At 46.8% G+C, this 15,485-nt stretch overlaps 1 protein-coding gene across 3 annotated transcripts in view; it reads right to left on the minus strand.

The window, feature by feature from the left end:
- PTCH1 (patched 1) overlaps positions 1-14,381 on the minus strand; it is a 66,829-nt gene extending 52,448 nt beyond the window's left edge. For 2 of the 3 annotated variants that reach the window (XM_062018203.1, XM_062018204.1), the window contains exons 1-2: positions 13,983-14,381; positions 12,184-12,376 (exon numbers count right to left, since the gene is read on the minus strand). In XM_062018203.1, coding sequence (XP_061874187.1) covers positions 12,184-12,376; positions 13,983-14,183 — 394 coding nt within the window. In that variant the 5' untranslated portion in view covers positions 14,184-14,381. The remainder of the gene's footprint in view (positions 1-12,183; positions 12,377-13,982) is intronic. The other variant, XM_062018205.1, reaches the window with a different exon arrangement.
- Between the last annotated feature and the right edge of the window lie 1,104 nt (positions 14,382-15,485).

Below are 15,485 nucleotides of genomic sequence, written 5' to 3' on the forward strand. Positions count from 1 at the left end.
TTTCAGGAGATGGCAAAACTAACATATAGAAAAATTAAAGGAATTAACGTGTTATGAAACAGGGTACAGTTTTCTTTCAAGTATTCCCTACCAGCTGCTTGCTGTACCATCTGTTGTTGCCTAAGCAGCTTCCTTCTGAATGGCTTTGCACTGAAGCAGAACTGCTCTCACTGTTGGACACAATCAGGTCAGGTCAGCACTCCTCCCAGCACCGAACCTGCTGCCTGTCACAGCTCCCCCCACCTCGATATTTCTTACCGGCCACCAGCCCCCAACACAGCGCTGCATCTGTCAGGAGACCCATTTTTCATAGTTTGCTCACTGTCTGTTCCGACTAGCAAAGAATGCATTTCATTTTGTGCAGGACGCAACTAAAGCTTCCCATCACATGCTCCGAGAGCGTGACCATACGGCCAAGTTTATTCAGCAAGAGAACGGGCCGGGAAAGCAAGCTAAACAGATGACCAAGTACACCCCACAACACAACCTTTATTTTGCACTTTTGGTTACTCCGATCACACAGGTAATTTCACTTGGCTACAACAACGGTCTGTTCTCCCTTCGAGGAAGCCGGTCACCAGAAGCCTGAGGAGCGGAGGGCGGCCCGCCCCTGCGGCGGCTTCACAGGCGGGTTTCACCGGACCATGCCGTCAGCCGGCACCTCCTCCCTCCTCACGCCCGCCCGCTCGGGGCCGCCGCGGCCCTCAGCACGGCGGGACCATCTTCCCGCCCTGCCCCGGCGCGGGGCGGCCCCTCCCCTCCCGCAGCTGCCCCCTGCCAAGGCCGCCGCCGGCCTCGGGGAAGGGAAGGGGACACCGCCGCGCCGAAGCGTTCCCAAGGCCTCTCCTTCCCGCCGCATCTGTGCAGGGAAACACACATCGCTGGAAGCCACTTTCATGATTTTGTTGCGAGCGGGATTAGCTGGATTAGGGGCCGATTCATAAGGACCCCCTGCGGCTGTGAGGAAGTTTCATCACAAGGTCAGTGTGGTGTGAACTATATTCTGTCAACACCACCGCTCCTTATAGCCGGCTACGAAAAATACAAAAGGGGGGAAAAAAATTGCAAGTGAAATATATGAATGAACAGTTTACGGCAGCAAAAAGATTTACGGATTTCCCCATCCGCTGCTTTAAAAGATGTGCACCCTTCAATGCCGTGCTCCCTTAAAACAAGAAACCTGTATTAGTCATTTTTAATTTATAAAGAATTTCGTGGTTTAGGAGGTGGGAGGAAGCTGGGGAATAAGCGTAGCAACCCACACACAAAACCACAGAGGAACTTTTGGCACTTGGTCCAAAACCAGTCATGCAGCTCCAAGACTGTTGCACTGTTGAGATTTTGTTACGTGTAATGCTGTCACCTTCAAGACTCTTTAATTCCTAGCCCCCCAAGTGCAGTGAGTAACAGAGACTTTAAAAAAAAAAAAAAACACAAAAGCTGGAGTTGGAATGCAGAAAAGATAAGGTGAATTAAAGCTTTTTGTTTGTTTTTGCTCCTTATAGCATAACTACCAACCTCACACTTCCCTCCCAAAGTTTCCCCTTTCATAAAGACATTGCTCAAAGACAGCAATACTTTTGTAGCTGGCATGATGCAAAATAAAATCCATAGTGAAAGAGGGAAACTTTTGTTTTGCCTGTGTGCGTTGTGTGTGCAAGTACCTTTTTGGGGTTTGGAGATTTTTTTCTTGTTTTTTTTCTGGTTTAAGAGCAGTCCCTCTTGCACAGAATCAGGCTGTTCAATCAAAGCCTTATCTGTTATATTTCTTTCTCTTCTGTTTAGTGCATTCACCAACAAGAGAAAAGGGGGTAAAGCAATGGAGGCTTTGACCTGCAGCTGTAACACAATACTTTCGCACAGCCCTGTCGACCCCTGACATAAATTTTACACCGCAGCTGGCATTTACACACTTAACATTACCATATGTATAGCCTACTCTGTGCTAATTATGCTAATCACCTGTCTAACTCTCTGCTGCGAAAAATGGTTGTATTTAGCAGTCCACTGCCTACCAATACAGCTTACTGTGTGGCTGAAATGTACATTCAGACGGCTCTGAATGGCAAGATTTTTCCACGTTGCTGGCTTCATTCAGACCACAGAAAAATTTATTCAAGTCAACTGGTTTCGGTCCGCAACAAAAAAGTTACGAGAAAAAAGTGAGTGTGTTCCTGCCCTAACATTCTAAGTCTGCTTGCAAGCAAAATGATAAATCAATTGGTGTGGGAAACAAAAAGGGAGAAAGATTTCTTTTGCAAGCCATGTGAAACTGTAGCCTATTTAAAAAAAAAAAAAAAAAAAAGGGGGGGGGGAAGAAAAAAAAGAATAAAAAAAGAATAAAAAAGGTCATCTTACTTCCCCAAATCTCTAAAAAGAGTGGTTAATAGATGTTTATATCTGCTCACAATTCGCTCAACTTCTAGCTTTTATCTACAGTTGGAAGGCATCCTAAAGGTATTTTAGTTGTTTCTTCATCTTAATAATTTGCACTAGAATATATTTTTTTTCCTATTATCTATTACTTAAACAGCATCAGCTTCTGAACTGCAAGAGCTTCTTTTTTGAGTATGGAGATTCCTCAAGAAGTCGATAGAGTAAGACTGGTGTAAATTAAATCAGAATCAGGCCCACATCGAGATGTGAATTATATAAATGCACAGGAAATTCTCACTAGGAAAACTGGTATAAGAAAGTATTTTCTTTAAGTACTGGTATACTTTTTTTACCGTAACAGAAAAGGTAAGTTAGGAAGAAAAATTAAAAGTTTTTATGGATAGGGTCTGATTATTTTTTTTTAATGTTAGCATAGTGTCAGCAGAGAGAGGTTTAAATGAGGTACTAAAGCTTGTTTTTCTTCTGGATATCTCACTGAGGAGATTACACTGAAATCTGCATTGGGATTACATTCCTGTAGCTATTTAAAAACAGTTTATCACATACAAATAAGTTGCTATAACCCCTTTCCCCTCTGCACACACCCAAGGAAGCTATGGCAATTCACAGATTTGTCAGATAACCCAAACGTAAATCTGATTACTGCATCACCCATGGCAATTTCCTTTCAGGTCAGATTTGTGGAATCTCCGTTCAACTAGTTTTAAATGTTATGAAATTACATGTTTATACAGAAAATAGAAAAATGTGCAAATAAGCCTCCTATATCCACTACTGGATCTGAAGAAGATAAGCACACTGGAAGGTAAGTCATTGTTAATGTACAGCACAGGATATTTAGTTAAAAACAAGAACAGCTCATCAATGTTTATACTCAGAAGGTGCAGTAACATACCCAGTCTTTCCATTGCACAGCATGAGGCCGAGAAGAACCTCGTGCCTCTGCCTTCCCTACTTCCCATCCTTTGTCCACTCTGCTTCCTTGTGCAGGAGACTGCTGTTCACAATAAGGTGAAGTAACAGGTTCTGCCTGTCAGCAATGGCCTTTACTTTAATATTTTCCTTATTACATGTCCGTTTGAGTAAACTTCAGCAGCCTCAGCCAAGAAGCATCTTGCTTTCTAGCATTGCAGTTTCAGTTATTATCTGCCAGCCTAAAGCACTAATTTATCTGTGTTCCTTCAGCTCTAAAATACTGGTTGTGCAGCCAAAAACACGAATAACAGTGTAACTACTGTGCTTACTTTAGAGCGTGTAGATTTTTCCTTTTTTTTTTTTTTTTTTTTTTTCCAGCTAGGAGATGGACCACCCTGCTCTCATGGCACAGAACACTATTTACATTGCAATACTTGACTGTGTAATACATCTGGCATTTTTGGGCAGGATTCCTGAGCTAGGGGCCAGAAGCCCTTAAGCAATGATTTAAGGGGGGAAAAAAAAAATCATACAACTTGACTTAACAGTGCTCATTTCTAGTTTGCTGCACATAGCTTTTGGTTACTGACTGAAAAGCAGAAACGCATCAGACTGGTAAACAAGAGAAGGCTGTTTCTTTTCATTTATCTCACTGTTAGTAAATGAAGACTGCATTACAGTTTAAGGGCTCAGTTCCAGCATCAGCTATATGGGTGTACAGCACTGCACATGTGCCTTAAAAATACCAGCTTTTTCTTGCACATGAGCAAAATACAGATGTTTCAAATATACAATGATTACTAGTATATTTGAAGCTGGAATTAAGCTCTGCAATTCTCTAAAGGAGCAGCACCTTTGCAGAAAGAGTCAGGTTTTGGTTCTGCTCATTCCCTTACCTCTTATATATTTTGCTCAAGCACTGAAATACTTAAGTTTTCCAAAACCAAGCAGAAGTTAAAGCCAAGACACTCATTCTAAAAAACGAAATTAAAATTCTCCATACATCAAAACATCTATATGGTCAGCAGTTTCCATAAAGGGATTTTTACATCATGAAACTACAACTTCTGCCAAATTCAGGATGTTTTTAGCAGCTGAGGTGATACTGAATTAAAGTAACAGAGAAAAAACAGTAATGAGTACATTATCTGTATCTACAGATACTAAGCTAAATTTATGCAACAAAAAAAGAGAAACAGAGTTTATTTTAAAATTCTGAATTCAAAGTTACTCCTTGTATCACTGCTCCACTTATTTCTAGTGCCATGTACAATGAAAAATTATTCCAAGCAAAGTGACTCAATTAACAGCAAGTATGAACATAGCTTATTCACGGTTCACATTTAGAACACTGTAAATGGAAAATAAAATATCATGGACCATGCAAAGCTGGAAGAAACATTTTCCTCTTCTCCTTGATCTATGCACAAAGAATTAAAATTGCCCTTATAAGACAGCATGCACTTTCCTTGCAGAAATCATACTTTGAAGCACTGAGCTTTCTGTCACAAGGCACAAACCTGGGAATCTGTTGCCCCAGTAAAGCATCAACAGTAAAAAACCATACAGTTATGTAAGTAATAACAAAAGTTGTGTATCTTTATCTTTCTGAACTCTGACAGCAGACTGCGCTTCCTATTGTAAAACTGTCACTTAGCCTCTTAAAGATTATCACTGATTTCTTCAGTTTTTCCCAGGCTGAGTAACAGACAAATTCAAATGAAAAAATACCTCCTGCATAATACAAGGCAGGAGAGATCAGACCAATTACAAGAACAAAAGGCATCCTGAAGATAAAGAAAGATGCTTGAGAAAATACATATACATCAGACACAAAGAAGAATTAACTTCTCCATAATTTGTAGAAAGAAAAAGCACTGTGCAAAGGCGGGAAGACTGAACTTTATTCTATATATAGGAGAAAATGCCTGACAAGGAACAGTCCCATAAAGTCTATAACCAAAGCTGTTTTAACCAATTAGAATATTCTTTAAAAGCTAGCTGTGGGGCACAAAACTTTACAAGCATGGTTTTACCTGAATGCTCATAGGTTGAAGCATGTAATGTACTGTTAAGTTAAAAGGATTGTATGCAAAAGTCCATGAGTGTCAAAATGGGAACATGTTCCATTAGACACCAAAAGGAAAGCAGTCGCAGACACATTAAAACTAGCATCCTAGTGGACACAGCTCCAACAGGTCATAGGGAGGTCAGCTTTGAAGGAGAAATCCAAATGAAATATAAACATGGCATTGTGGAAACTAGACAAATCTCCCATAGCTTTGTCCAGCCAGCACTAATCTAGGCATCAGCTGTGGTGCATAATCTAAACAAAGGGATCAGTCGGCTCATACATCTGGAACCTGTCATATTTTGGAGCCTCCTAACAGTTATGTGTAACTGAAACATCCAGTTGCGTGCAACAGCCTTTAAATTTGTTGAGCGGTCAAGAACTGTTACATGCATACGCTATATAGTATTACTGCTTTCTGGGGAACCACCACAAATACTACTTAATAACGGGCCTTGGACCATCTCTTCCCACAGGAAAAATAAATCATGAAAATGGATGAAGTCAGGGTGAGGAGCTAGAGTTTTCCTTAATGCATTCTCTGTTGAAAGCAAGTTTGAGTACCCATGGCTTTTAGAGCTCATTCTTGTCTGAACCCACCGCCTGCTGAGCAATAATGAGAAAGGAAGGCCCATTCTCTTAAAAAAAACAAAACAAAACAAAACAAAAAGAAAGGCAGTCCACTTAGCAGGTAACAGGAGCTGGTAGCAGACCTCAAACCATTCACCACCACCTCCTCATAACACCACAACTCCAGCTGCAGCCAGCCCTACAGCTGAGCTAGCTCTTTTGCTTACCTACATTCTCCTTTTTCTGCTCAGCAGCAGTGGCATGGGGACCACCAGTAAAGTAATGTTGCTCTCAATTGTTCTATTTCACCTCAGGATTTCTGTACTGAAACCTCCAATCTCTCCATAACTACAGAAACACCTTCATGTCTTCTTCATAAGCAGCAAAATCCCAAGAGTACAATACAACACTTAAAGCTCAGAAGAGAGGACGAGGGGAATGGTGCAGTCAAGGCACTGCCCTGTTTAAATATACGTTTCAACAGGGAAGGAAACAAAACCTTCCAAACAAGGATTTGTAGAGTACATTCTGGCACAGACATTGGCAACAGTGTGTTAAGTTTGAAGGTAATAAGGAAGATTAATTTTCTGCAGCCTTAAGTATATTAAATGCTCCTAACATCTGAGGACACAGAGCAGGGGCACGTTGATAGGCTCTTGGGGCTGCGTACATCTGTACACAGCCTGGCCATGCTAATGCCATTCCAAGTTCTGCCACAACATTCGGTGAGTTTGGGATCTCCCCCTTTACCTTCTCAATGACCAAAGAATGGTCACATATAATACCTTTGTAAAAACTCCTACACTGAAAGCTGAGAGGGGTTTTGGACATAAAAGCTTTTCAGCAGAGAGCACCAACCCTGAGAAGTGATGTGAACACCTGTCAATGGAACTTAATAGAGACTCCCAGTGATTTTGAACTTAACAGCAGGTCCTTGAAAGGTGACAAACACCCACTAAACTAAAACCTTTAAACATCTTTTTTCTTAACAACTTTAAATATATGGAAACAGATAGAGTTTGAATTAGCAACCCACTGTCCTGATGTCTCTATCCACAAACATCACGTAAAACTTTAATAGAACTGTTATTCTTCAAAACTGATGTATGGACTGAAATACTCTTCCTTTTTGACCAACAAACATTCAAAAGAGCACACTGCCCAGGTGATCATCCTGTTAAAATACTGCTGTTACTTTCCCCTTTGAGAAACCACATAATAAATAACCACATGTAATTCAAATAACACAGTGGACTTGGAAATTTTCCAGATAAACACCTTTCAATAGTCACTGAAGGATGCAACACAGTGCAAGACAGTGTTCAGAGGTATGTGAGCTCTTATGTTACTTGTTCCACATGAAACTAATGGATTTGGTGAAGTCATCAGAGACAACACCCCAGGCTGTTAAAGAACTGAGCGACATACCACCTCAGGTTCATCAGCAACTTCTGCTCTTCTGCCACCCACACTGTGTCAATGTAATGATCCAGATGCAAGTACATCTACAACAGTACCGGTCTGCTGCCATACATAAACATGCATGTTTGTGGGAGAACGAAATTATACCCAACTGGGTCAATTCCTACAAACTGTATTCAAACCAAACTTGTTCCTCCAGTCCACTCACATGTCTCAGTGAAACAACAAATTCAGAAAGATCTGTTCCTTTACTATTCTTTATTGTTTCTCCAAAGCATACTAAAGTTAACTGATGTCTTAGGCGGAACTTAAGAATAACTTTCCTCTCCAACTGCACTTGGTCTTGCTGGGCTAAACAAACTGAGAATCCGTGGAAATAACATTGGTTCCTGCATCACTCACATGCTTTCCTCCTTTTCACCTCAATTCTTATGTTGCATAGATACATTAGTGTATTTTAAGACAGGTCAGCAATAAATACTACGGTAGTGTAACTTGAATTTTGCCCCTTTGAAAGGGGCACAAAGCTCAAATCTTCACTTACAACCCATTTCTGACAGGCACACTTACTCCTAATTCACTTAAAATTAGAACTGACTCACTTTGTTCCAAGTACCAAAGCTGAACTCTGTATGTGGCTACTAAGGCATTTCGTTTTCCCTGCAGAATGTCATACCCTACCTGTATCACTCATCCTCTTGCTTTAAACTGGCTTAAAGGGGCTCTGCATGTTACAGCTGGGTTAGCTTTGTGAAGAGGACTATTTAAAAGAAGGAAAGGTTTGACTGAGTTCTAGCTAGTGAAAAAAGTAAAGAAAGCACAAAAGGAAGGAAATAACACAACAATCTTCAACTTCTTAAAGAAGAAATAGTGATGAAAGACTGGTGGTGGGGGAATTACAAGAAAAGAGTGACAAGAAATGAACTCTCAAGGAACAAGACTAGAACATCTCTCCTCTTACGAGCTGTTCCAATTAATGCCATTTAGCCAAATTTCAAGCTCCACTTAACTGAACCTTCTCTGGAGCCACAAAACTACCTTCTTTCAGAAACTGAGGCTGTGAATTTACATACAGAATATATGGGACTGTTGTTCACACACAGGGTCTTAGAGCGCCTATTAAGAGCGGTAGCAAAAAACATAACCACTTATAGTCATGATTTCTTTTCCACCCAGAGTACTTTCTAGTTGTGAATGGATGTTTCTAAAAGCACATCTGTGTCCAAGAAAATTCAGTCACAGAGGAAATCAATGCAAAGCCTTTTTTGTTCTCTCAAGGGTGTACAATGTATAAAGATGCTAAGCAGTCTCCACAACTCCAGTATGCATGGACACCCACATTTAGCAGTTCAGCCAAAGATGAATGGCTGTGGATAACAGAACTGCCATTAAAATGCCAGTCCAGAATTTGTTTGCCCAAGAAACTAAAACAAGCATCCTCCGGTAGAAAGGTGTGTACATGGGGTTGACAGAGCTGCTGATGGGCTCAGAGGAAACAGGTATGTGTCCCAGTCAAAGATGCCAGAGAGGCCAGAATACAAGACAGGAGTGCAGATTGAGAGCATATAGTGGGGGATACAGTAATAACTGAAGTGCTCTGAACAGCAGCAAGAGGAGGTCTATGTTTTAATAAAATGTGAAAGGAAAGAAACCAACGTGACTCTACAACATTTAGTGCCAAGAAACAAGCTGAGAGGAAAGCCACTTTGGTATCAAAAGGCTCAGAGAAGGCCAAGAGTGCTGGCACAAATTCTGAAGGAAGACTACTACAGGAAAACTGAAATAATGATGTTTTGGAGATCTGTTTTTCTTTTTCTCTCTTTGAAAGTTTGCCTACCAGGTAGGTTCCTAAACTTCTTATGTAAATATTTCAGCCATAATAGCTTCAGGCCCAGAGTACTAATCTTGGAATATGCAAAGTCTTAAAACTCATTCAAACTTCATTTCACTATTTTTAATTAACAGTGTTATGGTTTTAAAGCAATCAGTTATATAGTACAGCACTGAAGTTTGCTGGAAGTATGTTCCATGCTCAGAAATACACCATACAAAACCACTCTCTTTATGTAAATACTGCAAATTTATTCAGCAGTAATAACTGTAAAAAGCTTCAGTAGCAAATCAAAACCATTACTTGAAACATATTTCAAGTAAACAACTATATTTGGCCTACATTGCCCAGTTCATTCAAACTCTTGGTGAACAAAAAGTAAAAGCAAAAACAAGACAGCTATTTTAATAAACTGGACAGTTCAGCTACTGCTTCTACTAAAAGAATCCTTGATGTAAAGGGTCTCTGAGTATAATGACCTCCACAGACTGTACCTGTGAGGACCAGGTGCATGGAAGTGCAGAAAAATTAGTTTGGTCACAGCTTTCCTCTTTTGCACAGGAAGAACAGCATTTTCCACACTATCTATACCTGTTCCATCTCAAATTCTCTCTTTCTGTACTTCTATCTATAGTGTAGCAACAGAAATATGTTACTCCGCTTTGTTAGGTTTATTTGCCTAACACCCTGGTTCACGAGTGGAACATTTGCAGTGTCTACCAAGAAAGCACGTTTTAGAGCAAGCTCTTTTCTGTAGATGGTCATGTAGTGCTAAAATTGGAAGGCTAGAGTTAATTTACATTAACTTATTAATTAACCCAAAATATTTTGTTTATTCTTAATCAGATACCCTTTTTTTTCTTCAATGTAGGAATGCAATGGTTTCTAAATGCAGAGTTTTAATACTTTATTTTTAAATTATTTCTGACGTGAAAACTAAACTCAACAGATGTGAAATTTACATAGCTCAGCTCTATACCATCAGCTGCATTACAAGTTTATCTTTGCCACAAAAACCTCAGAGATCAATTTCATCTAGACTTCATATCAAAGACTTTTCCCCCTTCCCATGAAGCAATAATACAAGGTCAGTGCAGCAAGTAAACTACATGGATACTTTGCAAATCTTATTTTTCCTTGAGAGGCGTCCTACAGGCACCATCAGCAAAAAGTTTCTTAGTATTCTATGATTACAATGTTACAAAAAGGAGGTGGCATTAATGCAATCACCCTCCCAAGTAAGTGATCTCCAGTAATATAAGGACAATAAAACTCAGGGCAGCTTGCTGGATAGGACTGTAATCATATATTATTTACTACACACTTAAGAGAAAAGCAGAGACAAAATACACTCGAGAAAAAATTCTCAAAAGAAAGTTTGCCAAGACAATTTCATAAGGACATGGGGGGGGGGGGGAGGGGGAAGTGAGTTAAAAAAAAAAAAAAGGATGTTCACAATGGTTTTCATTAGCACTTAAGGTATATAGGACATTGTGACCAGCACAGACTCTGAATACACATCTCTGCCTGTTTCTCAGGGCTGTTGTCAGCAGATTTTATCCCATTTTAGGCTTCTAGACTACACAGACCAAAAAAAGGTTCAGTCCATAATAGGTTATTTTCCAGTCCAGAAAAAACAGTACTTATTAAACGACTCATGAACCTTATCCTGGCCCCAATACAGCTGTCATCTGCAAGGATGGAATCTGGTCCTATATGGTCTAATCCGTCCAAAGGGAGGGACAGACCACCTTGGTAACAGTCTAACTTTGTTTGGGCTCAGCTCTAGCTTTTGCACACAGGCACATACAGAGGGCTATTTAGTAATGACTCTTTATGCAGCCTTCCATATTAACTTTTCTAAGTCAAATTCTGCTGCAAGCCGGTTTGATATAAACTAAGAGTAACTCCTGCAGTCAAAGAACTCTGTTTTGATGTCAATCCAGCTAACGGGGCAATGTGATGCTAAGTAAATAACAACCAACCAACACAACACTCAACCTTAAAAAAAAAAAAACCCAAACAACAACCCCCGCCCCGGCTGCCTGGAGCCGTGCCTCTCGGGTGCGGGTTAACCCGCCCCGGCTGGCTGCTCCGTCCCTTGAGGGGCTCACGGGGCCGCTGAGGGGGGTATTCGCGGCACCGCTCTGCCCACCCCACGCTCCCCCCGTGCTTCTGTCCGGCGTAGAGGAGTGTCAGTTTCGAAAGGCAGCCCCCGGGCACCGCTCCTCTCCTTTACCAAGCCCGCCCTGCCTTCCTATGCTGGCGCCTTGAGGCTGCGCCTGGAGGGGGCGCCCTCCGCGCCGGGCGCTGCCCCCGGCCACCCCGCGACGGGGACGGGCAGGCCCCGTGTCGCTGCGGCGGCCTGTTTGGGATGTAGTTTTTTCTGTCCTCTCCTTCCTCCTTTTATCATTTTTTCCCTTTACCTCGAGACGAACGCTCCCCCCCGCAGTTGAAAGCCATCCAAAAACACGGGACCACACACAGCCACCCGCCCCCCCGCGCCGCGCTCCTCGCCGCCCGCCCCCTCCCCCAGTCGCGGGCGCACGCACTCCGAAAATGGCGGAGGGGCGCCTCCCGTTAGCGCGGCCGTCTCCCACCGCCGACGGGGACGCAGAGGCCCTCCGTCCCTAGCCTTGCCGCAAGGAGAGACGGGCCAGAGCCCGCGGCGCGAGTGGCTGCGGGCGACCTGACCCGGTGCCCCCGTGGAGCACACTGCGCTCCTTCGCAACCCCCGCGGGCGAAGAAGTGGTACGCGCCACGCGGGGCCGCGCGCCCCGGCCCAAGGCCGGCCCGCCGCCCGCCCCGCCGGCTTCCCCGGCGTCGGCCCGGCCCGCCTCCCCGGCATGCGGAGCGGCCCGTCGGCACAAACGTACACGCGCACGTACGCTCGCCTGCCTCAGCCGCTCACGCTGGTTCTTCCCGGCCGGACAAGAGGGGAGGGGCGGCAGCTGAAAGAGGGAGACCCCGGACTTACCTTCCACCCATAGCTCCTCCACGTTGGTTTCGAGATTAGCTGCCCTTAATCCTACAGCGAAAGCCCCAAATATCAGGAGGCCGACAACCAAAAACTTTCCGCAGTTTTTCTGAATGTAACAGCCCAGTTTAAATAACAGTCTCTGAAACTTTGCTCGCAGCCACAGCGGCGCTTTCCGTCCCGTCGCTTTCCCCTGCAAGGCAAGAAGAGGTCAGTGGTTGAGGGGCTGCATCAAGCAGCCAGACACGCGTCTCCTTGCCCAGAGGCACACAGGGAGCCCCCCGGCCCTCCCACGAGCGAGGCAGCTCGGAGCACATTCCCTCCCACACAGCTCCGGGAGCAGCTGGAGCAGACACCCTTCCAGCAAGGGCCCACGGGCCTGCCCAGCAGCCACCCGTGCATAGGCCTGGATGTATTTGTTGGCTGCCACCCTCAAATCCACACCAACGCGCTGGCTGTGGGTGACGCCACTGCATCAGACCCCATGCCCTCACCTATGGTGCCCGCCACGCTCTTCTCAGCCCAAGGCATCTATAGCAGTTCAGGCTGCACAGCATTTGCACTGGCAAGATCTGCGCTGCTTGAGGGCAGAAGTAACTACTTCCGAGGAACCTCAACAGCCACAAGAAAGAATAAAAATCCCTTTTTCGTGTTCTCAGACCTCCGAAAGGCAGGGGGAAGGGCGGGGGCTGGCAATGGAAAGCTAGGGGGTAGCATATTACTGCTGTTCCCCCTGTTCCCTGCTCCTAGCAGGGTTTTGGTGCAGAGGCATGACCCACGTGGTGAGCAGTACAGTAAGATTAGAAGTAATTCATTTCCATAGAGTTTGGAGATGCTGTGTGATCTGAATTAGGAAGTAAAGCAGCCATCTGTAAGTTACGACAATATTTGTGAACGGAAGAGGGCAGCCACATGGATTTTTTTTTTTGTTTTTCTTTTTCCTCCTCGTTTCCTCTCTTCTTACAAAGCCTAGAAATCCGCTCCCTGAAGTTAAACCATCCCTTGCAGCAACGCAGGTTTTCGAGGTTGTTTACTTTGAATATTTTTTTGGCCGGCGGAGATTGGCGGCCGGGAGCCGTCCCTTCGCCCCTCCCGGCCGGGCTTGCGGGGCGCTCCGGCAATCAGCCCTGCCCCGCCAGAAACACTGTGGCCGCCGCTCCGCCGGGACCGGCGCGGCAGAGCTAAGGTGGCGATCTGTTCGCGGCCCTCCCTTCCCTTCCGACCGCCGAGGGATGAAAACAGCTGCAAGAATTTCTCTGCCGGGGGAACCCCCTCTCCCAGGGCGGTCGCCCGGTCCGCGCTCGGCGGAGAACTTCACAAAAGCACAACTTCTGCCAAGAAAGCGGCCGCCCGCTTTCTGCCCGGTCCCGGCCGGGAGCGGGGGGGCGGAGGGAGGCGGGGGGGGGTGTGTTTCCGCGGTCGCTAAGAGGGGATGGAGAGGCGGAAAGGAAGCGAGGCGGAGAGAGGGAGCGGGAGAGCGGGCCAAGGTCTACCCGGGAGAGAGGCTGGGAGCGCACCGAGGCTGTCTCGGGAAACTTAACCGGAGGAATTCTCGGCAGCGCAAGCAGGCAGCAGGGCAGGCACAGGCGAGAAAAGAGGGAAGGGGGGCACTCTCTCCCGCACTGAAGAGTCACAGACGTCCCTCTCTTTTTTCCCAGCATTTTATTGGTGGCTGTTCCATTTCCATCTCCTCCTTCCACCCCCGCGAGAAAACACACCACCTCCTCCTCCCCCCGCCGAAAAAACAGCACTAGTGCTAGCGTGTATCTCTGCAAAAAAGAGTGAGAGAGTGAATGCACCTTTGAGATCTGCTCCAAGGCGAACGCCGCGTCGCAGTAGCTTGGCCGTTGCAGATACTCCCGGTCGGGCGCTGCAGCGCGCCGGTTTCCTCCAGTCCTTCGCCGCCTCCCGCCGCCGCTCGTCGCCGCCTGGCCGGGGTGGCCGCCGCCGCCCGCGCTGCTGCTGGTCTCTTGCTCCGACGCGTTACCGGCCGAGGCCATGTTGCCGCCGCCGGCGGGACAGGGGAGCTGCCGCTGGCGCTGCCGCCGAGGCGGCGGGGCCCGGGGGCCCGGGGGCGCGGCGGGGCCGCGGGGGGCTGGCGGCGCTGCGGGCCGCGGGCTGTTGCTGCTGCTGCGGGGGCTGCCGCCGCCGCCGCCGCTGTTGCTGCTGCTGGGGCTGCTGCGGCGCGGCCGCCTCACGCGGGGGCGCGGGGGCGGCGGCTGCCGCCGCGGCCGCTCCGGCCGAGTCGCTCCCCGCGCCTCCCATTGCCACATCGCGCGCGGACCCCCGAGCTGCAGTCGGCCGCTCCCCGCGCCCGGCGAGGGCGAACGGGCAGGCGGGCGCGACCCCCGGGCCCCCCCGGCTGCCGCCGCCGCCGCGCTTTTCCCTGCGCTCCCGTTGAAATCGCCTCCTCCGGCCGCCGCTGCCTCCGGGAAGTCCGCTATCCGCGTCGGCTCTCAGCGACGGCGGCGCGGCGGCGGCGGCGCGGCGGGCCGCGGCGGCTGCTTCTCTGCTGCTGTGCTGCCTGGCCGCGCTGTACCATCGTGCCTCAACGCCGGCTTGCTTCCCGCGGGCCGCGGGGCCGGCGGGGCTCCGAGGTCGGCCCCGCCGCGGCGGGCGGGGCGGCCGGCTGCTTGGCGCTCTCCCCCGGCGTGTGCGCGGCAGCACCGAGCTGCAGCCCCTCGGGCTCCAGAGATGAGATGAAGAAGAAAAAAAGGACTCCTCTCCATTTGGATAAAGAGGAGGAGGGGTGGAAGGGGGGGGGGGGAGTATGAGAGGAGTGAGAGCAAGAGAGGGAAGGGGGGGGGGGGGGCAGCTGAAAGGCCCGCCCCCGGGGCTGTCAGATGGCTTGGGTTTCTGCGAGGCGATTGGCTCGGGGAGGGCAGAAATTACTCAGCAAACATGACTATTATTAGCTGCTTAGCAACAGCTCACCAAAGTAGAGAGACCACCCAGCCGGCAGCCCTTGTGTGTGCATCTCCAGCTTCAGGGGAAGCCTTAAAGAGATCCAGCCTTCTTTGCATGCAATACTTCCATTAAGGAATGCCTTATTCGTTTTCTTTTCAAGCAAATTTTCTCCCTTTTTTATCTTTTTTTTTTTTTCCCCCGGTCCGGGATGCTTTCAGACAAATCCACGCGCGGGAACTTTCTCGCGATCGACAGAACTATATTTTTGCCTTTTAAAAAAGAGAGGGAGTGGGGGGAAAGCAGCATTAAAAGATTTCTAAAAGCCCTTAAAAGAAAATCCTTTTAGAGGCACCTTGGCCTCAAGCTGCAACAAATACTGGGAGGTCCGAGTTGAA

This window comes from Colius striatus, chromosome Z (assembly GCF_028858725.1).
Source record: "Colius striatus isolate bColStr4 chromosome Z, bColStr4.1.hap1, whole genome shotgun sequence".
Classification (NCBI taxonomy): Eukaryota; Metazoa; Chordata; class Aves; order Coliiformes; family Coliidae; genus Colius; species Colius striatus.